At 41.6% G+C, this 26,636-nt stretch overlaps 1 protein-coding gene across 3 annotated transcripts; it reads right to left on the minus strand.

Annotated features, from left to right (window-relative positions):
- Positions 1 to 2,939: 2,939 nt before the first annotated feature.
- On the minus strand, positions 2,940 to 24,831 carry LOC124115872 (sodium bicarbonate cotransporter 3-like). Of its 3 annotated transcripts, none has more exons than XM_046477017.2 (19): positions 24,698 to 24,831; positions 15,925 to 16,033; positions 14,941 to 15,030; positions 14,064 to 14,235; positions 13,685 to 13,845; positions 13,095 to 13,250; positions 12,164 to 12,519; positions 11,317 to 11,582; positions 11,006 to 11,180; positions 10,394 to 10,527; positions 9,670 to 10,228; positions 9,263 to 9,376; positions 8,546 to 8,710; positions 8,098 to 8,276; positions 6,891 to 6,963; positions 6,328 to 6,396; positions 5,598 to 5,774; positions 4,372 to 4,491; positions 2,940 to 4,096 (listed from the first exon to the last, which is right to left on the minus strand). In XM_046477017.2, the coding sequence occupies exons 2-19, from the start codon at positions 15,998 to 16,000 to the stop codon at positions 3,914 to 3,916; spliced, it is 3,225 nt and encodes a 1,074-aa protein (XP_046332973.1). In that variant the 5' UTR covers positions 16,001 to 16,033; positions 24,698 to 24,831; the 3' UTR covers positions 2,940 to 3,913. The 3 variants fall into 3 exon arrangements, with proteins under 3 accessions (XP_046332973.1, XP_046332974.1, XP_046332975.1); XM_046477018.2 differs by lacking the exon at positions 24,698 to 24,831 and adding an exon at positions 17,923 to 18,065; XM_046477019.2 differs by having other exon boundaries at positions 3,970 to 4,109.
- Between the last annotated feature and the right edge of the window lie 1,805 nt (positions 24,832 to 26,636).

A 26,636-nucleotide genomic window follows, 5' to 3' on the forward strand; every position in this document is an offset into this window, starting at 1 on the left:
GACAGCCAAGGATTATACTCAGGAGTCACAACCAAGAATTATAATCAGGAGTGACAACCAAGGATTATACTCAGGAGTCACAACCAAGGATTATAATGAGGAGTCACAACCAAGAATTATAATCAGGAGTCATATACAATAATGATAATCATGAGTGACAGCCATGGATTATACTCAGGAGTCACAACCAAGGATTAAAATGAGCAGTACTTTCCAAGAATGATAATAAGGAGTGACAACTAAGGAATATAATCAGGAGTGACAACCAAGGATTATAATCAGGAGTCACAACCAACAATGACAATCAGGATACCAAGTCACCAATGACCTAAGCCAGTATACATCCGTTCATTGACCAAAGCCACACGATGGTAAAAAATGAGCACTAAATAGTGGGGCAGAAGCACAGCTAGCTTTCAATAATACATCATCAGCAATGCTGACACATAATGAAGTTATGTTCGCCTTGAAATGCTTCATGACTCCTCATAGCAGATTGCCATTAAGGGACGTCTCTTTACACCTCAGTGAACCTACATGGGCAGTAGGATAGCCAAGTGGATAAAGCGATATTCATCACGCCGAAGACCCGGGTTCTATTTCCCACATGGGTACATTATGTGAAGCTCATTTCTGTTGTCCCCTGCGTGATATTGGTGGAATATTGCTAAAAGCGGCGTAAAACCATATTCACTTACTCGTTAAGCTACGAGTAGTTAAACCATCGTACCTAGTCTTACCCGGCGTTTAACTATGTCAGTTGTAGTGAGTGAGTGAGTATGGTTTTACGCCGCTTTTAGCAATATTCCAGCAATATCGCGGCGGGGGACACCAGAAATGGGCTTCACACATTGTACCCATGTCGGGAATCGGACCCGGGTCTTCGGCGTGACGATCGAAAGCTTTAACCACTAGGCTACCCGACCGCCCTATGTCAGTTGTAAAATAGGTGAATACGTGACTAGTTTTAACACTTGATGAAGAAGCGGTGTAAATAGTTATATATATTTACTTACATTAAGACGTACGAGATATCCATTTGTGTGGTTTCAGTTTTATCACGGCGAATGCGCTTGAAGAGGGAGGAATGTGATGCGGGTCCTTGACGTTTGGTGAAGCCCAGCGAACACAGATACGGTGTTGGCAAATCATAGTAAGGGTGAATTTAGGATTCGAACTCACGATGATCTGATCATGATATGAATTGCGTATTTTACATATTATGCGTGTGCCTTGATCAGCGTATTTTACATATTATGAGTGTGCCTTGATCAGCGTTATTTTACATGTTATGAGAGTGCCTTGATCAGTGGCATTTTACATGTTATGAGTGTGCCTTGATCAGCGTATTTTACATGTTATAAGAGCGCCTTGATCAGTGTTACTTTACATATTATGAGAGTGCCTTGATCAGTGTTACTTTACATATTATGAGTGTGCCTTAATCAGTGTTATTGTACATATTATGAGTGTGCCTTAATCAGTGTTATTGTACATATTATGAGTGTGCCTTAATCAGTGTTATTGTACATATTATGAGTGTGCCTTAATCAGTGTTATTGTACATATTGTGAGTGTGCCTTAATCAGTGTTATTGTATATATTATGAGTGTGCCTCAATCAGTGTTATTGTACATTTTGTGAGTGTGCATTAATCAGTGTTATTGTACATATTATGAGTGTGCCTTAATCAGTGTTATTTTATACTTATTATGAGTGTGCCTTAATCAGTGTTATTGTACATATTATGAGTGTGCCTTAATCAGTGTTATTGTACATATTATGAGTGTGCCTCAATCAGTGTTGTTGTACATATTATGAGTGTGCCTTAATCAGTGTTATTGTACATATTATGAGTGTGCCTTAAACAGTGTTATTGTACAAAATATGAGTGTGCTTCAATCAGTGTTATTGTACATATTATGAGTGTGCCTTAATCACTGTTATTGAACATATTATGAGTGTGCCTTAATCAGTGTTATTGTACATATTATGAGTGTGCCTTAATCAGTGATATTGTACATATTATGAGTGTGCCTTAATCAGTGTTATTGTACATATTATGAGTGTGCCTTGATCAGTGTTATTGTACATGTTATCAGTGTGCCTTGATCAGTGTTATTGTACATATTATGAGTGTGCCTTGATCAGTGTTATTGTACATATTATGAGTGTGCCTCAATCAGTGTTATTGTACATGTTGTGAGTGTGCCTTAATCAGTGTTATTGTACATATTATGAGTGTGCCTCAAACAGTGTTATTGTACATATTATGAGTGTGCCTTAATCAGTGTTATTGTACATATTATGAGTGTGCCTTAATCAGTGTTATTGTACATATTGTGAGTGTGCCTTAATCAGTGTTATTGTACATATTATGAGTGTGCCTCAATCAGTGTTATTGTACATTTTGTGAGTGTGCATTAATCAGTGTGATTGAACATATTATGAGTGTGCCTTAATCAGTGTTATTGTACATATTATGAGTGTGCCTTAATCAGTGTTATTGTACATATTATGAGAGTGCCTTGATCAGTGTTATTGTACATGTTATGAGTGTCCCTTTTTAGTGTCATGTTACTCATTTAAAGTCTAAAGTTGACAGCTGAAGAGCTCTAATAATGAATGTGGGCACGTCGCCGGTCATGTGACATGTGGGACACCCGGAGAAGATCCGGTTTAGAATAGGTCTTCAGCAACCCATGCTTGTCCTAAGGGGCGCCTAACGCGATCGGGTGGTCAGGCTTGCTGACTTGGTTGATGTATGTCATCGTATCCCAATTCAAAGATCGATGCTCATGATGTCAATCACTGGATTGTCCGGTCCAGACTTGATTATTTACAGACCGCTGTCATACAGCTTGAATATTGCTGAGTGCGGCGTTAAAAAACAAACAAACTTGAATGTATAAGATTTAAAAAATAAAAAAACAAACATATATGCAAAAAAATTCATTTATTTCTGAATAAATGCAAGTAACAAGTATTTACAATTTAAATTATAAAATCTCGTGTAATCATTCAGAGAAGTTTCAACTTAAAAAAATATACAACTGATTTTCATATACCCGCAGATACCTGAAATGTAAGTCATTGTAAGTCCAGATCCAACCTCACGAGGCTATTTCCACACCCATACAATTGAAGAATATCTATTCCCTTCACACCGCCTTGCTCCAGAATTACACTGAAAGACTCGGAGCCGCGGTGGTGCTCCGTCTTTGCTAACCCACGTATGTTACATTTCCAAAAATATTTTTGGATCTTGCCAAAGATGTAATACAAACAATACAAAATATCCTTTATCCCAACTTTTTTTAAAAATATTTTTTGTTAAAGTTGTGAACTGCATATGCATTGCATTGGATAACCAGATTGTCACCACAGCCCTTTGCTCTAGCTTAAGTAGGGTAGGGCTCTAGTTGAAGTACGCTAGAGCTCAAGATAAGAGTGTTTATGTACAAAAGTAGATCTAGCTGGGATGTATAAAAATAGACAACAGCGTGCTATATATACTTGTGTATCATAGCAGTAAACATTTGAAACATAATATTAACATAAACTGACCAGCTGGCATATTCGTTGTTGCGTGTAAAAACTGGTATCTTGTTGATTAATTTATTGCGTTTTACGCGCTGGAAGATGTGTTTATATACAGGGGTTATGAGATTGTCTTCCAAAAAAAAATAAACATCACAAGAGTTCTGCCAAATTATGCCAAATCATATTCATTCCGCAATTTCCAAATACCATTATCAACTGATCAGCTGATTTTGCGAGTTGCATGAACTGAGATGTCGGAAAGTACCGCGAACTACCGAATGAACACCAGTCGGTAAACAGGTACCCGGAAAGGGAGGTCGCGCATGCGTAGTCACAATGCTGTATTTATAGCTTTGGTTGTTGAAGTGAATCACAGTTTGGTGTCGAAGGCGTTGTTTCGGATGCCCTCTCCTTTTCGTTGATAAGCGTTGTCGTAGTCTTGGCTTTCGTTGCTGATGTAGAAGGCATGTTTCTTCTCGTCCGAGCCAACGATGTTGTGTTTGTCAAGGCCGTTTCCGTTAATGTTTTTGAAAGCTGGTTCCGACTTTTCATTCTAAAACAAGAGCCTAAATTTACCACATGGATTAGTCGGGTATTGAGACATACATTAACGACAGAAACACACATTTGTCACTTGCATTAGTGTGCTACATAACATCACACATAGTTGAATATTTACACATTTACCTCAAAGTATTATATATATTTTGATGGTAACTCGATGACACGACCAAGCTTGTTACGAAACCGGTCTGTTTTTTTTAAATGGTTAAACTATTCCAATTGCTGCCCCTTGTTAAAATGTACAGTCGGTGATTGTCTCCTTACCTTCTCGGAGTCCTTGACCTTGTCTTTCTTTGAGTTGGGGAGGAGGTCGTCCAGGTACTTCAGCTCATACTGGCTAAACACACAGTCTAAGATCTTCCTGACTACACCGGTGAACACAACCTGCCGACGAAAGTTACATTGTTGATTAATGGTCGTGTTATTTAATGTAAGTTCATATTCATTTGCAAATCATTTACATACACATCGAAGCACGTGACACAGTCCGTTTTTTTGGAATACTTATATCCTATACATGTGTCTTCTAAGCATCAATAGACCGCCTCCGTGGTCTTGTGGTAGAGCGTCCGCCCGGAGAGCGGAAGGTCCAGGGTTCGATCCCGGGCCGCGTCATACAAAAAGACGTTAAAAGATTGTACTTGTTGTTACCCTGTCTGGCGCTCGGCATTAAGGGGCTAAAACAAGGACTGGTCGGCTCGGAGTCAGTATACTGTGTCTGAGTGGGGTATTCATGTTAAACTGCGGCATGGTATCTCAGTGAGCTAGCACTATAAATCGGCATCAGTCCGGACTAGTACAAGCAGCCACACACACACATACACGTGCATGCACGTCGCTATATGAGTGCAATAATCTTGGACGCGACGTTAAACCCAATTTCACCTCACCTCACTCTAAGCATCAATGTCGTGAAGATCCGGGTAGAATTGGCCTCCAGCAACCCATGCTGGCCGTAAAAGGCGACTATGCTTGTCGTTAGAGGCGACGAGGGATCGGGTCGTCAGGCTCGCTGACTTGGTTGATGCATGTCATCGTATTGCGTGGATCGATGCTCATGATATCAATCACTGGATTGTCTCGATTATTTACACAGACCGCCGTCATAAAGCTGGATTATTGCTGTGTGCGGCGTTAAAAAACAAACAAACAAAGAAATCGATCGTCTTGGTTTTGGAAGACCAGTCTTAAATAACGATGGTGATTTGATATGAACAGAACTACAAATTATATCACGGTTGAGTACGGCAGGTTGGAGATTGTAGACGGTTACAAGTTTGGTAAACTCAAGACCACGTATGTGTAGGACCAAGCATTGAACCGAAATTGGGATTCGAACCCAGGACCTAGCTCGACTAAGGGGCACAACTCTGCACAGTAATATACTGCGACTGGGTCCACTGGACAACGGTGACAACGTTTAGTTTGTGCAGTAATATTGGGTACACTGCAACGCAGATGTCGCTGTTGTATCGTAGATGATGACGTACCAGGAGGGGGAAGCCGATGGAGATGCTCTTGATGCTCTTTACGACCCACAGAGCCACCAAGCAAAGGACCTGGACGAAGGTGAAGATGTGTACGCGCCAGAGACGGACGTGACGTAGGTAGGGGTAATCGGGCTGATACTTGCTGGGCATGAAGAACAGGAGCAACCGGTCGATAAACTGTAACAGAAAACATACATGTGATATATAACCAGAGGGACAGGCTATACATGTCGATAAACTAAAACTTGATTTGTGCATGATTGATTATCATCTGGTCTGAACAAATATAATGTCAGTTAATGTTTAATGAAGACTGAGTGAGTATTGTTTTACACCTGTTACAGCAATATTTTAAAGCAATATCACGGCGGATGACACCAGAAATGAGCAATTATGGGATTCGAACTCATGGTCATCGGATCCTGGTGCGGCTAAAGAACTCGCCAGACCACTGTGAGATACACCTGTTACAGCAATATTTTAAAGCAATATCACGGCGGGTGACACCAGAAATGGGCAATTATGGGATTCGAACTCATGGTCATCGGATCCTGGTGCGACTAAAGAACTCGCTAGACCACTGTGAGATACACAACGATATAAATAGATGTATATAGACAACATATACGGTTCTCTATATACATATAGATAGACATTTTGCTGTATGACATGGGTAGCCGGACGGTTAGTGTGCTCGGATGTAAGGTGTCTGAGAGGGTTTGAGTCTTACCTGCATTCCCTTGAGGGCCGAGAATCCCATGTAGAAGAAGACACCATACAGCACAGGCATAGGAATGACCTGTAACACAACGACACCGTGAGTAACAAAGGCAGACAAATAATAGTCAATAGTTAGTTGATAAGGCTGCTTGTCGTAAAAGGCGACTAACGGGATCGGGTGGTCAGGCTCGCTGACATGGTTGATGCATGTCATCGTATCCAGATTACGTAGATCGATGCTCATGATGTCAATCACTTGATTGTCTGGTCCAGACTCGATTATTTACAGACCGCCGTCATATAGCTTAAATATTGCTGAGTGCGGCGTTAAACAAACAAACAAACAAACAAACAAACAGTAGATTGGGCACACAAGAAACCAATGTTGCTGTTGTACGTTCTGACTTCAGAGAGATAGATGAACAAAACACCAGTATCCTATCGCGAGTGAGTATGGTTTTACGCTGCTTTCAGCATAATTCCAGGAATATCACCTATTCTGATGGGGAACTTTATATCAGATTCGTTGATGTATTAATCCAGGATATTCATGAAGAGACATTGTCAACTTACCTTCAGGACGTTTGTGATGAGCACAGCCAGACCACTAAGGATTCCTACAAGAAGAGCGGTGACTCTTTGTTCTCTGCAAAACAAACAGAAGACGTTGATGAGAATGACCTACTGATGTAGATATATTATCGATATAAGTAGTACCTACGCCCAAGGCTATCACCTGTCGATAACAAACACATTGAATTTCTTTGAACTTAAGTCGAGACAAATTAAAACTCTCCACAAATACTTTTTATTACCATGCGTATTTACTTGGTTAGCGAGCCTTCAGTGTTTATGAGATAAAGCGATGATAATTGTCCGGTGTACACTTTTACGGTAGTGCATGGTGACATCTGATGTTAATAAGGTTGTATGTATATGCTAGACTGGCGAGATATGAAATGTATGTTAAACAGGTGTCTGTTTCATCATGACATCCATCAAAAGGTGTTCATTTCATCTTTCGTGATTTACGACCTGCATCAACATGGCCGGTTTATTAATGGCTAACACGGTGACAGTTTATAACTTAGGTCTTTAATCACGTGCACGAGGCGTTATCTGGTGTGTTTGCCGTCTTGACGGAAAAGCACAGTGTGGGAGTGTTTATAATGAAGTAGAAGCGGGTACGGTGTCTGCTTGTAATTTATGACTGTATATATCACATAGCAACGTAACTTTGATCTCAAAACCTAAACAGTAACCAAATATATATGTCACGATGTTAGTATGCTCTGACACGTGGACTGCCCTGCCCGTTGTCACCAAATAAAGTTGCTAGGCGCAATGATAGATTTTCACTTGTGATTACAAATATGAATATAATATGAACCCGTTTTATCCAGACGGGTCGCTAAAATCGTGAATGCCCATATTTGTACATACTTAATTTCTTAACATTTATCACTGCGATTAAAGAATGCCGGATTAACGGGGTTATACTTTTCTGAGGTGAACATGTACCATTACATTACTTGTTATGACCATAACAGTACTGTATAAAAATACATGGTTAACCTTAAACTAATCGAATGGGACTCACTGTCGTTGTTAGGTTATATATTTCATACAGGTTGTAAAATGGGTACCCGGCGGAACGAGGATTACAAATGGACATATTTGATCATGTTTCTGAGTTACAAGGTTAAGTTTAAGAAAATGATGTAATGGGTTGGTTTTCCAGTGGTAGATGTTTGGGGTTCAGTCACACAAGGGTAGTTACCTAACACCCAGGAAGGCGGGTTTGTCTCCGGGGGCTGTGGATTCCGACTCCTTCCTGAGACTCTGGATGTGGGCAATGGCGGACACAGTGGCGGCGACGTACCAGGGGAGTCCCAGCAGAGAGTGGGCAGTGACCAGGATACACAGCACGAACAGGTCGAGATGATAGCCCTTGCCCTTCTGTAAATGGGGGAGGGAATAGGTGACAAATAAACGTGTGATCAGAGATGATGTATGACTGTGGTCTTAGGGCTACGTTAAAATGAGGGTTTATAAGCTGAGGGATATAAGTAGTCAGATGCAAGTTCTTATCAGGCTATATATATGTTTTGTTCTGATGTTGAAGAAAATATGGAAGGTTTTGATGTTTGAAAAGCAATGCCAATTGACACGTGGTCGACATACGGTCGGCAGGGAATAGTGCAAGGTCATGTTCGAACGTTACTGACCTTGAGGAGGTTTTCCTTCCTGTTGACAATGACGGCGGTGATCTGCTGATCCATGAAGATGAGGATGGTGCCGATGATGGCGGGGAGACCGGCAGCCAGAGCCAACCACCAAGGGTTTTTCTCAGAGACAGGGTTGATGAACCAGCCTCGGTCCGAGCGGGTGGGCTACACAGAAACAGGTACAAGTCAAAATATGTTCATGTCAATGATAAGGTTTAAAGGGATGTGTACTACCAAGTTCTTCACGAAATGTATTCATGACGAATGGTGACTGTATAGAAAACGAGACGGTGTCCGGGGATTTAGTTAAATAAAATACACACAGTGTATTAGAGGTGAGGTGAAATGGGGTTTAATGTCGCGTCCAAGATTATTGCACTTATGTAGCGACGTGCATGTACGTGTGTGTGTTTGTGTGGCTGCTTGTACTAGTCCGGACTGATGCCGATTTATAGTGCTAGCTCACTGAGATACCATGCCGCAGTTTAACATGAATACCCCACTCAGACACAGTATACTGACTCCGAGCCGACCAGTCCTTGTTTTAGCCCCTTAATGCCGAGCGCCAGACAGGGGAACAACAAGTACCATCTTTTAACGTCTTTTGATATGACGCGGCCGGGGATCGTACCCCGGACCTTCCGCTCTCCGGGCGGACGCTCTACCACTAGACCACGGAGGCGGTCTACAGTATATTAGACGAGAGTTGGAATGTACCTTGAACTCCTCTGGCACGGTCAGTTTGGGTGTGGGAAGTCCGAGCAGGTAATCGACCACAACCATCAACACAATGGCGATGAGAACACCGAAGTCGCTGATAATCTGGCGCACCTGTAAACAGAACAACCAATCAGCATTGCTGGAGCACACGGACGTCGGAGAAGACACCATTTTGAAAACGAGAAGAAATATTGACATTACGTTGGGATAGAGACTGTATAAGTGAGTGAGTGAGTAGGGTTTAAAGCCGCTTTTAACAGTATTCCAGTCATATCAAGACGTGGCAGCTTCCTGTGGGAAGATGCATGTCTCAGACGTTTAACACTTCGGTGAAACCTGTTTCGGGAATAGTACTACTATTGGTATTACTTGTTGAAGGGACTGTGTTTAAAATCTATACTTACGAAGGTCGGGAAGCAGGGGAAGGTCTTGAAAGTGACACAGAAGATGGCGATGCCGAAGGTGCCGAAGTAAAGGATGATGGAGAACATGAAGGCGTCAGGGACGGGGCCGACACAGTGCCACGTTCCGAACATCTCCTTGCACTCTTCCTTGGATAGATGGGTCATGTTCTCGTGTTCCATTCCATTGGTGCTCATATCCATAGTGTTGTTGATGACGCTGGCCATTGTAGTGGTCATGTTACCGAGGGTGTGGTTGAGGGAGTCGTGTATGGGAGCCATGGTGGTGATGGTGTCGGGGAGGGTACAGTGACACACACGGGGGGTGAAGTTTCCGGAGGGGTGGAGCTCGACAGGGGCTTCTTCAGACCCTATCTCCCCTAGTTTGACGAACGCCTCGTATATGAATATGAACGCTATAAGACAGGCGAAACTTTCCTCGGTGAAACGAGTGATGTACTTGACAAGAGCGCTCAGATCCCACATGACAATCAGAAGAAGGAATCCGGCGGTCCAGATACCAATCCACGCACGGAACGGCAGGAAGTCCCATTCTTGATCCCTGAAGGTAACGAAGCGCAAGGTGAAGGTCAGGTCACGTTTCAGGCATTTCTTACAATTGTTAAAAAATTTGGAGATAGTAATTATTATTACATCAGGATATAAGATAATTATATCAGTTGTAAACATTGCTCGATGTCCTATATTTGGTGCAGGTTTTACTTACTTGCAGATATCATATATAATCTTCTCAAGCACCAACATCGGCCCAGTACTGCCAAGGATGTTTAGGGGTTGACCTGCGAATAACGCAAATGCTATTCCCGTCACAGCGGCAGCGAAGATACACTCCATGACACCCTGGAAAATGAAGAGTTTGGTAAGTATCAACAAACAAAATAACTACAAAATACAACATTATACAACAATTGCTTCCAAATGTAGGGCATCTAGGTTTCTTCAAGACATCTAAGTTGGAATTCTTCTCTAATGGAGTCTCAGTGGTCAACAAGGCATACATCTCAAACCCCATTAACTTGGAGTCATACGACCAAACATATTGTGATATCCGCGGTCGACCATGCAAGCAAAGGTGTCTGGGGGCCCATATTTTTACCTGGAATCCCCGAGGTTGGTGAGTGAGTGAGTGAGTTGGTTTTACGCCGCTTTTAGCAATATTCCAGCAATATCACGGCGGGGGACACCAGAAATGGGCTTCACACATTTTACGCATGTCGGGAATCGAACCCGGGTCTTCGGCGTGACGAGCGAACGCTTTAACCACTAGGCTACCCGACCGCCCCCGAAGTTGTCTGGATGATCAAAGCTTGGGACGTACCATGTATTGGTTGGTGGATTGTCCTAATATTCCGCCGAAGGTGACGTTTGGGGTGAGGGTGGCGAGGAAGATGTAGATGAAAGAGGCGATACATTGGATGTGGATGGCGTCCTTAAAGTCACTCATGTAGAACGGGGCTTTCCTGCGGATGTCACGGATAAGCCCGAGGAAAGGCCTGGAAGGAAGAAGAGGATATTGTCACTCGGATGACGTTGTGAATAAGTGTTGGTGTGATACATAATGTTTTGTTCCCACCGTTGTTATCAGATTGCAACACAAAAGAGAAAAAACAGAAATGAAAAAACACCCACCTGCAACTCAGGTTGAGGTCAGGGTCAGCGTGACCTTCATCCTCGTCGTCGTCGCCGCCCGGGACGGGGACCATGTCGCCCTCAAAGAAGTCCGCCGAGGAGGGTGTTTTACGGAACTGTTGGTTGGGAACCGCGTCTGGGGGCTCAATTCTGATCTTTGGGTCCCACTCGCCAGGGGGCAGCACAGTCACCTGCTCCAGAAACTCGTCGATTCCTGCCACCAAGTCATCTTTGTTCCTGCACTTGTACGCCACCTCTCGGAAGATCTGAATAACAAGGAGCGATTCATTAAAACCTTTCACAGACATTAAGTACCAACGTGTATCATTATAGGATATAGTGAGTGAGTGAGTATGGTTTTACGCCGCTTTTAGCAATATTCCAGCAATATCACGGAGGGGGACACCAAAAATGGGCTTCACACATTGTACCCATGTCGGGAATCGAACCCGGGTCTTCGGCATGACGATCGAAAGCTTTAACCACGAGGCTACCCGACCGCCTCTTATAGGATATAGGAACTTAAATGACATTAGGCATCATTTATCAGAGGCTCTGAAGGCAAATCGGGTAGCGTATGACATTCCTCTATTTACTTTCGTGGACCGCCTCCGTGGTCTAGTGGTAGAACGCATGATACCAAAACACATTGAAATATGGTACTTGTTGTTACCTTGCCTGGCGCCCATTTACTTTCCTGAGTTTTAGAGAGCGTGAGAAACTTTATCGATCGGCAGTATTGTTTCTTTTTTTAGGAGTTAAGATTCGGGACATATCAGAACGCTATACAATGAAGGTCGTATAACCGAGTCCAGAAGAAGTCAAGTATGCAGCGGTGGTTACTCACGTCGTCCACCATCATGGTGCCGAGGCAGCGGCCACTTTCCATGTAGTCGGCGATGAACTTGGGCGGTCCTACCAGAAGGAACACAAATCTCGTAGGCAGGTTCACTTCCGAGATGTCGCCAAGGCAACGGCCGTCGTTGAGTCGCATGAAGCCACAGAGGGCGCTCGATAGCTCATCCACAGCACCGATCATGATATTGGCAACTTCGGCACCCTTCGGGATTTTCCGAAGGATACGCTCGTTCTGTTTCTTGGTGTAGTTGCCCGCCAAGTCGCTGTCCAAGGACTCCAGGCTGGTATGGCTGAGGTTGTGGTTGAGACTCACCTGGCTGCTCACGTGGGTCAGCTGGCTGAAACCTGGACAAAAGAGTAAAGCCAGTTAACCTTAAAGGTCAAGAAGAAGTAATACGAATTACAGCGAGTTTTATCAGTTTCTTGCTTGACGCCGCACTCAGCAGTTTTACAGATATCTGACGGCGGCCTGTAAAAAATCAGTGATCAATATTGTGAGCACCGATCCACGCTGTCGGGTTATGGAACAGGTTATCAACCATGTCCAACCGATCCATTTGGTCGCCTCGTCAGACTTTCTTAAGTTGCTAGGGACCTATTCTTACCCGAAATCTACAATTGCTTGAGACACCAGTCGTAGATATGAGTGAGTATGGATGTTCGCCGCTTTTAGCAACATTCCAACAATGTCACGGCAAAGGACACCAGAAATGGGCTTCACATATTGTACCCATATGTGGAATTAAATCCGGGTATTCAGCGTGACGAGGGAAACGCTTTAAGACTAGACTACCCCACCGCCCCGATACTACCCGGATGTTACACTGGGTATGTATCGGCGTAAAGAGTTTTGACTTCATGTTACTCAGCCACGAGTTAACTGTCATAGTCTAGTAGTGTCAGTTACGTGTTTGACTTACTGTTGGTTGACGCTGTTCGGTTCATATCGCCCTTTCCCTTCTTCTTCTCTCCCTTCTCCGCGCCGTGGCGATGGTGCTTTAACAGTAGTGTGCGCACGTGTTGGCGGAGAAGAGGGTCAAGCTGACCTAGTTTTATCCACTCGTCAAGGAACTTCTCTGGAATGGATTGAAAGAAAGGACATCAGGAACTATAGCTAAGAGAAGCGACGTGTGCTAGTAGTTTAGTGTGTGTCTTTATGACTAAGTGAGTAAGTTTAACACAGCTTTCAAAATTCAACGTGCAGAACCATGGCCACTAAACTGACACATTGTTGAAGGGGACTAAACTCCACAATCGGTGCCCGTATCTATGTCTAGGTGTTGTCGTGCTTGTGTAATCATGTTAATGCTTAACCGCCCTGTTATTATACAAGAACAATCACTGACTAAAAAGATTTGAATCAAACTGCATTTGCTCAGAACCCAGTCCCGCTTGAATCTGTGATAGCCTAGTGTAAAATGTTGCTATCGACAGTTTCTACAGACACATGGATGCTGCCATTGTCTAGTTTAGTTCAGCGTTTGTGATGCGGAGTAACGTGATGACGTACCGACGACTTGGGAGATGGAGTAGGCCTCTGTATCGAGGTGAATGACACCGTCCATCAGCTGCCTCCTAGTTTCAACAAGATGGTGCATGGACAGGGACGCCACGTGAGGCTTGGACCAGCGTTCTCCTCCCTCCTCCATTTTCTCCTCGTACTTGACCCATCTGAAACAGTAGCCCTGGTTAGAAGACTGGACAAGGTAGCATGGAACACTAGCGTACTTCTGCGGGGCTTTAATGTCAGGACTCATCAAAGTCTCGGCTACAAGAGAACTAGAAGTCTCACATTAACCGAATCGATTAAAAGGTTCTGCACCATTTATGCTTACGACATTTTCTGTGACACTTGGCTTGGCTAGGCACTGATTTTGGTGTTAACTCACCTGGCGACTTCTCTCCACTCAAAGTCCTCTCCCCTCTTCTTGAGCACGTCCATCTCGGAAAAGACTTTGTGTGCGCGATGTTTGATGTCGGTGACGCTGTTGAGGAGGCTCTGGATACGCTCGGACGGAACGTAGTCGTCGTCCCCGTACAGAGTGAACTTGGAACCGTCGGCTGAATATTGGAAAACGCTAAACATCAATCTCTGTTGCTCGTATTTACATATGTTTGGGTTTTTTTGTTTGTTGTTTAACGCCACACTCAGCAATAGTCAAGCTATATGACGGCGGTCTGTTAATAATCGAGTCCGGTCAGACAATCCAGTGATTGACATCATCAGCAGCGATCCACGAAATTGGTACACGATGACATCCATCAACCAAGTCAGCGAGCCTGAACACCCGATCCCGGTAGTCGCCTCTTACGACAAGCATAGTCACCTTTTCGGCAAGCATGGGTTGCTGATGACCCATTCTACCTGAATCTTGAGTCTGTTTACATAGAATATGTAGATGATTAGTAGATATGCTTACGGGGCAATATACGGAGGTAGCGCGATAACATACCTATGATACCACCAGGCACGCCTGACACCATGGAATACCAAGTAAATGGGTTAAATGGTGGTTCAATGGTCCCATGGTCATAGGTCTCGCCAGTGGTAGGTTCGAATCTCAGGTCAACCCCGATAATTCACGGTCTGTCAAGATCGAACCATTCCCTTGGTTTCATCAAAGTGGTAAACGAAACCTGCTTTAGGCTTCTACATTAAGATGAAACGCCACTATATAACTGAAATACTGTTCAAACGGCAGTGATCCTTGCTCAATCGCTCACATATTGCTGCTGAGTGTGGCCGACATTGTATTGTACACTTACGCATGATATCGTCTTCTTCCACGATGCTGGGCCGGATAGGCTTGTGTGGGGCTACGACGTTGAGATACATCGACGTACTCCTCTTGAACACTGAAACAAATATGGATAATTGGCTCGACGTCATCAGATAACATATATCGCGTACTAGTACATGAATGACGTATTTTATGCAAACATCCCTATATACACAGGACGTACCTGTCACTCTGAGTATACGTAATTATTACTGTGCTAGGTATACAGTAAACGGTTATAACGAACACGCTTATAACGAACTGACGGATATAAGGAACTATTTTTTGGTCCCGGCCATTAGCTGTATACATGCTGTATATGTGCTTACAAGGAACAATTATAACGAGCAAAAAGTAGTGTTTCCTTGAAGTTCGTTATAACCGTAGTTTAATGGATTTGTCTCCCTTACGGTGTCAACGGTCTTCAAGGTCAAACAGATGTCAAAGTTCAGTGGTCGTTAACGGAAACTTCTCTGAATGTTACAGGCGATAGAAGAATAAGATATTGAACTGGGAGCTTTGCCAGCTGATAATAGTGACAACAATGATACTATTTGGAGAAAGAGGTCGTTAAGGATGTGTGACATGCTTCAGGCGAAACTACAGCGCCATCTGGGGGCCATGAGCGCGTCAAGATGGCGTACGCATTTTGTGTTTTATGTGTTAATGATTCGCTTCAGGCGTAAGCGAGGTACTTTTCTCCGTGATTTTATATAAAGATGGACTATACAAACATGGGGAAACATTCTCAATAATACAACATTAACGTTGATATCTTTTTCATTTTTTTCACAAAGTAGATAAATAATGACATGGTGACAATGACCCTTGAAAAACTAGTTTCATATTTCGATTGTAATTAAGTGATCAAGAAAATGGTTACGAAATAATATTGGGATGGCTTTCGAACCCGACATTGTTATATTGATAGGGGCTCGAACTCAGACACGTCTGTGTGGAAGAGACCTACCTTTGCCTCCTGGTCCTTTAACCTTGCCCACTGCCAAATCTCGTTTGTCTGCGACATCTTTGTTTTCGGATCCCATTCTGACTAAAGCCCGTCTGCTCAATTACTCATACTGAAATGAAAAAGTTTGAAATTATACATTTTATTAACACAGAAGTTAAATACTTCTAACCAATAGTACGTATGAGCACTTAAATTATTTTTCCTATTACTACTACTTGCCATAAAGTACTGCTGAACTGCTGTCAAACCTGCACGTGTTATATATGTGCCAGAATACATTGTTATCTCGAAAGAAAAAAAGAAAGAAAAGAAAATACCCTTTAATGTAAGTCAGAGAGCAAACCGCTTACGCAAGTCAGGAGATTAAAAAATAACAATCGCAAGCTCTGTAAATAACATATTGATTCCTACAGACTCGTATATTACTCCATGTGGGGTTTTTGTTTCATCTCGGAGAGAAATAACTCAGCTCATAAACAGTTTTGCACCTTTGTATCATTTACGTCAGAATGGCGGCCATCTTGCTGAGGATAAGGTAGTTTATGACGGTGTGTTCCGGTAGCCAGTTGTTACTCTCTAATTAAGTACACCGGTGCATGGAAGCGGTTGGGGTAGATACCTTAGCTTACTTGAATTGTTCGTAGAAACGCATGCTCCCAAACATTCCGGTTCGAATCCATGTGTACCAAGTTTAATCAAATTTGCAAACGTATTCGACGTTAAGACAATACGCCGTGATAAACCCAACTCGCTAACAACAGCAGTACAGTGATATATCATTGTATGTGTATCTCTCATTAGCCTTTACTTCAACAAAGATATGTTTAGATACACGGCCACATTTAAACAATAGCACTGCGCTTTGGTTGTGACATTGAACGAACAATTCAATAACGTTAAAGTCACGACATCCGGTAGGACACGATGATGGAGGACGTTTGTGCACGTTTCCTCCTGATATCGTCTTACGTTACTTAACTCAATACTCAGCTGCTACCGCGACACAACGCATTAATTGGCAACCTACGGACGTCACGTGTTTGAAAGCAAGGGCATGAGTAATAATATCCCATTGTTAGATATTAACGTTATAACCTGACAAACCCATTCACATTTGACCGCTTTATGACGATAGCCGTCAACACGCGTTGAAATAGAACCCAACATGGATTATGTGAAAATGCGATTTGGTACTCTCCAGACCCAACTGCTCATTTTCGAATTTGGAATATTAAGAAGAGAAAAAGACCAGTCTAATGCAGCGAGTAATATGGCCATACTTGCGCATCCATTACCATTCTCGTGGCATTACACAACTACTATGAAGACTTAATACAGGATATATAAGCTGATACAGAAATCGTTGCGTGTCTACTCTGCTAAAACTTAAACAGCTACAACATGACTATACCCCACGATCTGCCATTTAGAAGAAGAAGAAGTTTATTGTGAATGAAGGCTACATGACCCTGAGTTCATTTATAGGAATAATATATGCTATGCACATGCACAATTTGTCTTACAAACGTTCATACTTCTCTACATTTGTATTTACATAGGTAAATGTCTTTTTATATACGTGGACAGGTTTTTAATAACAGAATCATTTCTGGTAGATAGAAGACTTGGAACAGATGGTTGCACATGGTAACATTTTGGAATTAAATTTTCTCTACTACTTTTATAAAAAGGACAAATTAACAAACAACGGTATTCATTTTCTATTTCATAGCGGTTACATTTCATACATAAACTAAACGATGACTCTGTGGTTGTATTAAATCGAGTTTTTTGTCCATTTAGATTATTCAATCTCCGATCGCATAGTTTAGAATTAGAGATCGTGGATTATATATGTTTCAAACTACTTGCCACATAATCATTTATAGGAGATATGTTCTTGTAATCAAGATGTAACTAAGTCAATCTGGCTGTATTTATCATCCACGACTAATCAAGTTTGTTTTCATAGAAACAAGGAGTAAAATGTGCGCTTACCGCTAACTCAGTCAAGCACTATAGGACGAACGCGAGACAGCTCTGGGAGTGGCGTCCGCTCGGCTTCCCTACCCAGACTATACTACCCCAGGTGGGACGGACCCGCGAGGATACGTCATCATGCCCATCAGTGACAATTTAGCGCCTTTCAGTCTTCAGTGTAGCCGTTTGCAAACGTTTACAGTGCAGAAAACAGTGTATCGTCTCACTTCGATGACTTCATGCTAAACGCTTTGCTGCTGAGGGCGACGTTTGTCGCACCTTTAAAGCATACAGAAATGACCACGATTGTCCCTTATGTGGTGATGCGTGTCTACTTTGTCCGCATCAACCCTTGAAGGGCGGTGCCATTGCAAGTTCATCACCTCCGTATCCTTATTCTTCTAAACACAATGACTATCAGTTTTCGACCATACCTCATTAAGTTCTAACTTAAATGATTTATAGTTGTCAACTGTAAAGAAATATTGGTATTCTCCGAAGTTCGGAAAACCTTTATCAAGCTAGTGTATCCAAGAACGCATTGACGTACTTAATGACAGATTCCCACGTTATGCTGTGATACTGAACTCGAAAATATCAAATTAAATTAACTGTTGTGCTTTTAATTTCCATTTTATATAGTTGAGCAATAATTGTTTTAAATTTCATTTCATGGTCTCTGTCAATGGCTACATCCTGAATGTCGGCCAAATGCACCACTTCTTTTGACTGCGCCCGTACCGGGGAGTATACATTATGCATTTACATTCGACACTAAGCCTCGCTGAGATGTTCCGGGGTTAACGACCTAATATCTGATACCATGCGCATAGACAGACAAGGCAGTATTGATGTACAGACAATCTATCACACTAAGTGGAATATTGTACTTTAACACTATGCCAACAAGAAACTGGATGGGAAAGAATACGACATGCTGCATAAACGCACGGCTTGATTTTTACACTGAGAGTCAAATTATTATAAGACACGCGTTACATGGGAGGGCAAGAGCACCTGCGAAATAATCACACTGACTCGAAAACACAACATATCATCGCAAGATTTACATTTTGTGTACAAAATATGATATAAGTAAGTTAAAAAGTCAACGTTGAATCATCGACGAATCAGACAACTGATACACGGCAATGAAGCGACAGCATGGTGTCTAGCAATGAATGGAGCCTGCTCTACAAAGCATTGTGATGCAGTTGGTCATGCTTGAACAATACAGGACATACATTAAATCTTACCTACACTCGTCTGAAGACTGGGACTTTGTAATGGTGCGATACTGTCCGACGCGAAACATGAAATGTGGATGACGTCAGAACATGCGCCTGTCTTGTCACGATTTTGTAATGAGTTCGAAATTTGCATCTATCAATGAGCTTAAAATATAAATACCCCATGTCGTCTTAATTAAAAGCTTCTATTCTGAATCGGCTTCCTTAAACATTTGACGTTTTCAGTTTGTAAGCACTGAATGACATAACGCCAATGTTACGGGGCTGATCTCATTAAATTATAATTTATATTCAAAACGAGTGTATCAATATGCAAGGGGGTGGGGTGGTTTTAAAAAATATGTAAATGAAGTTCTTAAGATATACATGTTAAAGTCCGTTCAAGCGTGTGCGCTGTTGCATGTTTTTTTGTTAATAGTACGTATTTGGGTCTTTGGTCTAACTGAATAAAGTATGAAAGAAAACAATGGTTGATGGTGTTGAAGGGGAGGGTGGGGGTGGGGGTGGGGGTTATGTATTAGGGACAAGGGGATCGGTGCGTACTTCGAACAAGATAATATCAATTTCAGCACGAATGTTATGGAAAGCCACAACTGCCAAAATAATTGTTTTGTTTTGGTCACGCGTGCTGTAACGGGTATACATCATGGCGGCTAGCACATGATATCCCTGTACATTCACCTTCACAGTGAGTGAGGGTCGCCTTGCCCTCAAAGTAGGCCAGGTCGGGCTGTGCTCGTCACGAGGAGAGGGGATTTGGGGCGTGGATACATATAGCACTAGTACATGGGTCATAGAAGGCTTGCATTGAAGTACAATTTTGCGTTCAAAGAGGGAGAATTTATGTATGTCAACTTCTTTATCATGAGGAACAACATGTTTCGGAGTACATACTTACTCCTTCATCAGATGAATAAATGCTATGAAGCAGAGAACATATCATGTTCCTGTAAGAACAGTAAAGTTTCTTATGTCGGTCATTTCTAAATGCCATTCAAAGACTTAAGTTTGTATTTTCCAATAAATGCGTCACGCGTATGAGGTACAATTCCAAAGACCTGACATCCCTATGGTGCGTTCATGCTGACGCTACGGTAGTGTGACCTTATATTGCCCCCACACGGAACAGTTGGCATCAGGATTTCAGAAGTTGCAAGTCATGTCGGGTATATTTTTCAGCACATATTTCCAATCGTTCTATCTCTGTCAGAACATCCCCACTTGAACTTCAAAATTACCAAGCAACGGCTCTAAATTTCTCTACACCTCAAGGGGTGGCAATGACCTCTAGTCTATAGCGCGACATCACGTGACTGAAGAATGAGCTGGTTAAGAGTGTGATGGCGTTACGCAAGATGGCGTCAGGCTTATCGCGGACTGCTCACAGTGTTTCTTGCCCTGTCTGACGAGCTCGTTAGTGTTCTGCAATCTAACTGTTTCCTCGTTAACCTGCTCGCTACATACATCATTGGGTTAAGTCTTATAATCTGAGTCTGTTTTTCTGGAATTACATGATCTTACGTTTGCATCTTTCATTGTCCGAGTGTCTTGGACGCCAAGGTAATATATGTCATCGCCAAACCGAATGCTTTTGTAGCTTCGGCTAATTTAGTTTTCAAAGCCAATCTCACACAAAGGACCTTTCAGGCTTTGCTCAGTGATCAATTCGTAGTATAATAAGAACAAAGTAGTTATGTATATTTAGTCAAGACGTTTTTTTGTGATTGTTGTGTTCGAGACACTCGATCTATACCCGATTAAAGGGTTAGTTGCCTAGAGGTGGCGGGAGTAGGGTGTTGGTTTTGATGTCCGTGTATGACAGCACACAGACAGGAAACTCTCCTGCCATTGTGGCGCTGACGAAGTCAAGTAGCCTACCACTAGTCATTAAGGGCTGTTTTCAATTAGTCAATTAGTCTTGTCAACATATTTTACATATATTTTGAAATTCAAATCCTTTAAAGAGGCAAATTGACAGTTGTGCTTGTGAAACGCCCCTAGTAACGCACGCTGTACGGCCCTCGGTGTCAGATAAATCATATGATCTCCCTAATGTTTGTTAGAACAAACACAATTAAACAAAACACCACTTAGTTTTGAATTGCCCTTCAGAACATTTGGAATATTAACACAGTGATATAAGTTAAAGACGAAATGGTTGTGAAGTTCTGAACTGAGTGAAGGCTGCATATGTGCATTGTAAGTCATACTAACTTTCCCTAATACCAGATGAACACGTTTGAACATGTGCGTTTTTAATCTGTTTGCAGAGTTACGTCCCTTTGCTATAGCATTTGTGGTCGATGAACGGCTGCGTAAAGGAGAGAAATCTGATACCAGATTGTCAATAACCCGTCTAGTGTCCACACTCACTGCATTTTAGCCAACATAGTTAAATATTTAGGGGTTTAAAGTCCTCCCACATCAAATTACACCTAAGAATAAGACGTTCGCTAATCCGCATTACGATACATTTTTAAAAACTGATTTTTAAAATTCCCATATGCGGTTTAAATGATGACAACCCGGATAATTCTGTTTTTTTAATTCATACAGGATGTGTACTTAATTGTATGAACAAAAACATAATCTGTAGTTTTGGAAAACGTTTGTTAACACGCGTTGTGAGGAGACGTTTTCGTTTGTGTTTGAGCTAGCCCACTGTGAACAGGTACGGAAGCGGTTCACACACATCGCGGAGACGTGCTGCGTGGAGTTTTCCTGAAGGAACGCTGCGGGGAGCTGTTGTATTGAGCCAAGGCGAAGGAATTATTCTAAGTTGACATGTTTGTGTGAGGGTGACGCTGAATTAGTTGCGGAAGATAACGAACAATCGGTTTAATTGCTACAGAACATATTTTGTTGAAAACAGATAGCTTTAAAATCTATGCATTGTGAAAGAAACGATGTAATATTGGGAACTTATGTTAACATACATGTCATGATTTGTCAATGGTATTTTTTGCACTGATTTTACACACACATACATGACGTGACTTGACGTAACGTGACGTGATTTACCTACATATGTAGCTTACCCAACTGCTAACTGTTAATACTAAGTCGCTTTAATTTGACAGATTGCATTCATCCTAAGCTACACCTATGAAATATTAGGATGCTTCAAAGTTAAGTTTCTTGTTCTGTAAATGTAATTCTAGCATATGACTTTCCCTCAGAACACGCTTGCTTACGTATGACGTAGACAAAATATTATGCAGTGTTGATATCTGACAGTGTTAAGATACGAAAACCAACTAATATCACTCTGGGTCTTACAATTATACACTGGGGCACCTGCGCATCAACAAACGTGGACAATGTTGAACGTCGTATATACTGCTGCCGCAACGCTGATTATACGGCGAATTATATCGCCTCCAGCAGCCACAGCATAGCACGTAAGGTTTAACTATCCCACTGATTCTCACTCAATTAATCTGTAGTGTACATCACACATGTATGTCTGGTATTAATCCTGTGTTTGCCTTTAAGATTACACTACTCCTTAATGTGCGGCTGAAGATTTACATTGTGTTTCAAAGAAAAGTATTAGCTGAGTCAACAGGGGTAAATTGTTAAATGTATTTACCCGCTCGACCGTTACTGATATAGAGGAGAATTTATCATAGGAAAATGCTCCAACAGAGTTAAAGAGATAAATAGATTGGTGGGTATTGACACAAGCAGCGTTACGATATTACTAGCAGATTATAATAAAGATTGTGTCCTTCAATAATAATTAGTTTTTCACAAACATGTATCAGAATGTATATTTTATCATACCATATGCCTTTTAATACCACATGTATTCTTTTGCTCGTCTATTTTTTAAACATACTAGAACCATATCACATTCTTTTCCCTGCAACATCAATTTTTCCCGACATAGACGTTAATCATTTAACAATTTTACATTCGAACACATCTTTTGCATATAGCATGTTTAAACCGATTCATATATCTTTGATATCAACGAACATTTTTTTATATCACATACGTTTAAACTATCATATATTAAAACTATCTCGAATACTTTTATCGTATCGAATGCCTGCATCACATAGGTTAATACTCTCAAATATTGTTTCTATCAGGCTTACTGTTATCAAATGCCTTTTATCTCACACACGTTTATTAATTGTTTAATATCTCCTGTAATATAGACTGTACTCTATCACTTTAGACTGTCATCATGTCAACCCCTGGCTGACCTATATGGATGGGTACGCAGAGGATGATGGGATACCTACGTGTTGGATCACTCTTGTCAGTATTTGTATTTCTTAATTTCAGGAAATAATTCTTGACGTTTGCGGATTGTGGGGTTCACGTAAGTTCGGTGTTTTATCTGCAGCCTTAGTGCTGTGATATTGAACAACAGCTATATTAAACGTAATATCAACATTTAAAACATCTATCGGGGCATAAAGCTAGGAAGCACACGCCTAATAATGTTTGCAGTTTGGTGGATCATACAGTCTTCATATCGGGAACGAACTCGTCTGGGGGGTGTTGTTCTGAGACAAACACATGTATGCTGTGTCGAACGGCCTCCGTAACAGATTAGACTTTCGTCATTGTCTTTGAACTTTGATATAAATCAGAGAGCAAGTGAAAAACTTCCCATGTTGGGCAACCAGTCAAACACGCAAAGTCAACTTCACTCCAGATTCAATATTTGAACAAACTTACGATTTGATGTACTGGTGTGAGAATTACAGGACGCCTAGGCCGATAGCGCCGTGATCACGCCGTCACCGTGCACATTGACGCGACTCCGGTGGGACACTTGCACGTAAAACACTGCTTGATGAACCAACCTAATGCTTAAGTCATGCTAGCGAATAGGGCCAAGTATCATTCGTGTTGTCAGTTTTGATGTGGTTTTAGAAATTATGGATATAATACTATAAGCGTTTTTCATGAACATTGCGGTGGAGTCTACACACCGACGCCCCTAATAACTTACATGCTTTTCTTATACTTGAATGCTTAGCATAGTAGAATAAACTTGTAAATAAAAACTGTTCATCAATGTTAATCCCAAATATCTTATGACGTGAATTTATGACATCGTGTATAATTCGTATTTATAAATATGTAGAATACACAACTTATCTTTAAGACATATACATTGATGTACTGGGAATACAGTTAAAACTATGCATTTTTATAGTTTATCCAGTAATTTGTACAATAGTATGAATTATTTTGTTATGAGGAAACTGTTTATAAAGAAATCTATAAATTCTGTCAGCGTTAAAAAGTTATAACTAGCTGGAGGGATGTTCTACTAGTATGGGGATGTTCTAGTTGTTTGGGGGATGATCTATAATAACATTAATTGAGACACATGACGCGCTTTGTACGACGATGTAATATACCTTGTGATTACCGTATAGTCATTACTAGCCTACTGGTACACCTCTGCGATAATATGACATTTGTAATATCTAGGGTAGTTAGACATGCACATTTTTTACGTTACTGTGAGTTTCTAATGTAAAGTCAAGTTCAAACATAAATTATATTGTACATACCAATTCCGGGAAAGCAAAAGTTAGAACTCTGTCCAAGACTGCACAAGACAGGTGAGCTGGGACCGACCATGTGCCGCTGATGTTAAAACTGACAATCTGGAGAACTTATATACGGGTACAAGAACTGCTATCTCTCTTACAAGCAGTAAGGAGGTCATGTGACCTAAATCACCCAATCGATAGCCTCCGTTCACAGGTCTCAACCAATGAGACTTCGCGATAAGCTGAGAGTTTTGTACCGTTATTAAACCTGAAACATTAGCGACATACCCTGGATAATCAGATCACGGATGGTTGGGTGGATGGAAGGGGAGATATGGTTGGCCCCGGGGGGAGCGGATGAACTGATATGTCAAGTGTAACCAGGAGCTACTTTTCCAACATTCGTACCGTCACAGTCGACTGCTCAGACGCTTCAGATAGGCACAGATCCCGCACAGATAAAAAAAAACGAACTCGGTGGGAATTTCAACTCTACCAGTACCTTTTGTTTTATTTACTACATCATTTACCGTCAACCTATTTATAGAAAAAGCGTCTTATTACAATGATCAGATATGAAGAAATATAACGTAGTATTCATAAGTTATTCATAAAAGTTAAACTAATGTGTAGTGTGGTTGTGCGATAGTTGAACAATGTAACAAGACTGACGTTGACCTGTGATATGCTGTTCCTGTGGTTGAAGCTCAGTGGCACGTCGTTACATGAGACGGAAACAGACACCTACAACACGAAGACACTGATACACCACATTAAACGCCGCCTCATTCACTGGATCACACTGTCTAACATGGCCATGTGTAGACCAGGAGTGTAGAAATAAAACCGAGTTTCACAACGACGCCATTTAGTTGGCAGGCTTTGCAACATAGATCCATCATTTTTATTCGAGCACCAACATTTCTGAAATGTAGGTCGGCGAATGACACAGCATTTCTCTGAGAAACAAAACATCGCCTTCTTTCGTTGACTATACGACATACTTTGACGCATTTACTTCTAAAGTGGAAGATACCATTGATATCATTCTAGCGATGCTCGTATCAAAGAGGATGAAGATAGATACCGGTCAAAAGAAAATATACATCTATATTTGATGGTGGCTAACATGAAACGAACAAGAAATGGTTATTCGATGTTGATGTATCGGATACGGGTATCATAGTTGTGTCTTGACCTCAACCTCGTTAATGAAAGTGTTTAAGTGAGTGAGTGAGTTGGGTTTAACGCCGCTTTAACAGTATTCCAGTTATATCGCGGCGTGTCAGCTTAATGTGGGAGGAAAGCCCGAAGTGATGCAGGTCTCAGACATTTACTACTTCGGTGAACGCCGCTTTGAACAGAATTCCAGTTATATCACGGCGAGTTTCAGGATACCAGCTTTACTTAACGTTTGGATACCTTTTGTAATGTTTTGGTCAAATATAATTTTCAAGTGTGTACCTTCTTTTGCCCGGCAGTGTAGGTAATTTATATGTCTAGATGTAAATGCATCACAATGCAGGTAGCAGTCCTGGTAGCAGATATGTTGATACCAGGTAGTACATCTAGTTTTGCAGATGGCTGATATCGGTGCAGGTAAATAAAAGTCACGAAACTCTTTCCATATTCATCGGAAATCTCTGCTAAAGGGAGACGTTTTGACGATTCCAACTATATCACGAGAATGTGCTAACGAATCACTATAAAAATTAGTGATGATACAAGGTGTTCACAAAGGTGAGCGTATCCTGCTCCACCGGTGGCACCGTCACAAACACACGCAAAGGCAAGTCATTTTCCAATAAATCAAATTCTGCAAGGTACCATTTCCAGTTTAAGCCTGTTAATATCATGAAAAAAACAGAACTAAAATTGTTTAGATCCATTGACAGTTTCTATTCCTGTTAAATAAGATACAGCTCTGCAAAACGTCAAATGCCATAATTATTTCAGA

This window comes from Haliotis rufescens, unplaced genomic scaffold (assembly GCF_023055435.1).
Source record: "Haliotis rufescens isolate VD_foot unplaced genomic scaffold, xgHalRufe1.0.p SCAF_10, whole genome shotgun sequence".
Classification (NCBI taxonomy): domain Eukaryota; kingdom Metazoa; phylum Mollusca; class Gastropoda; order Lepetellida; family Haliotidae; genus Haliotis; species Haliotis rufescens.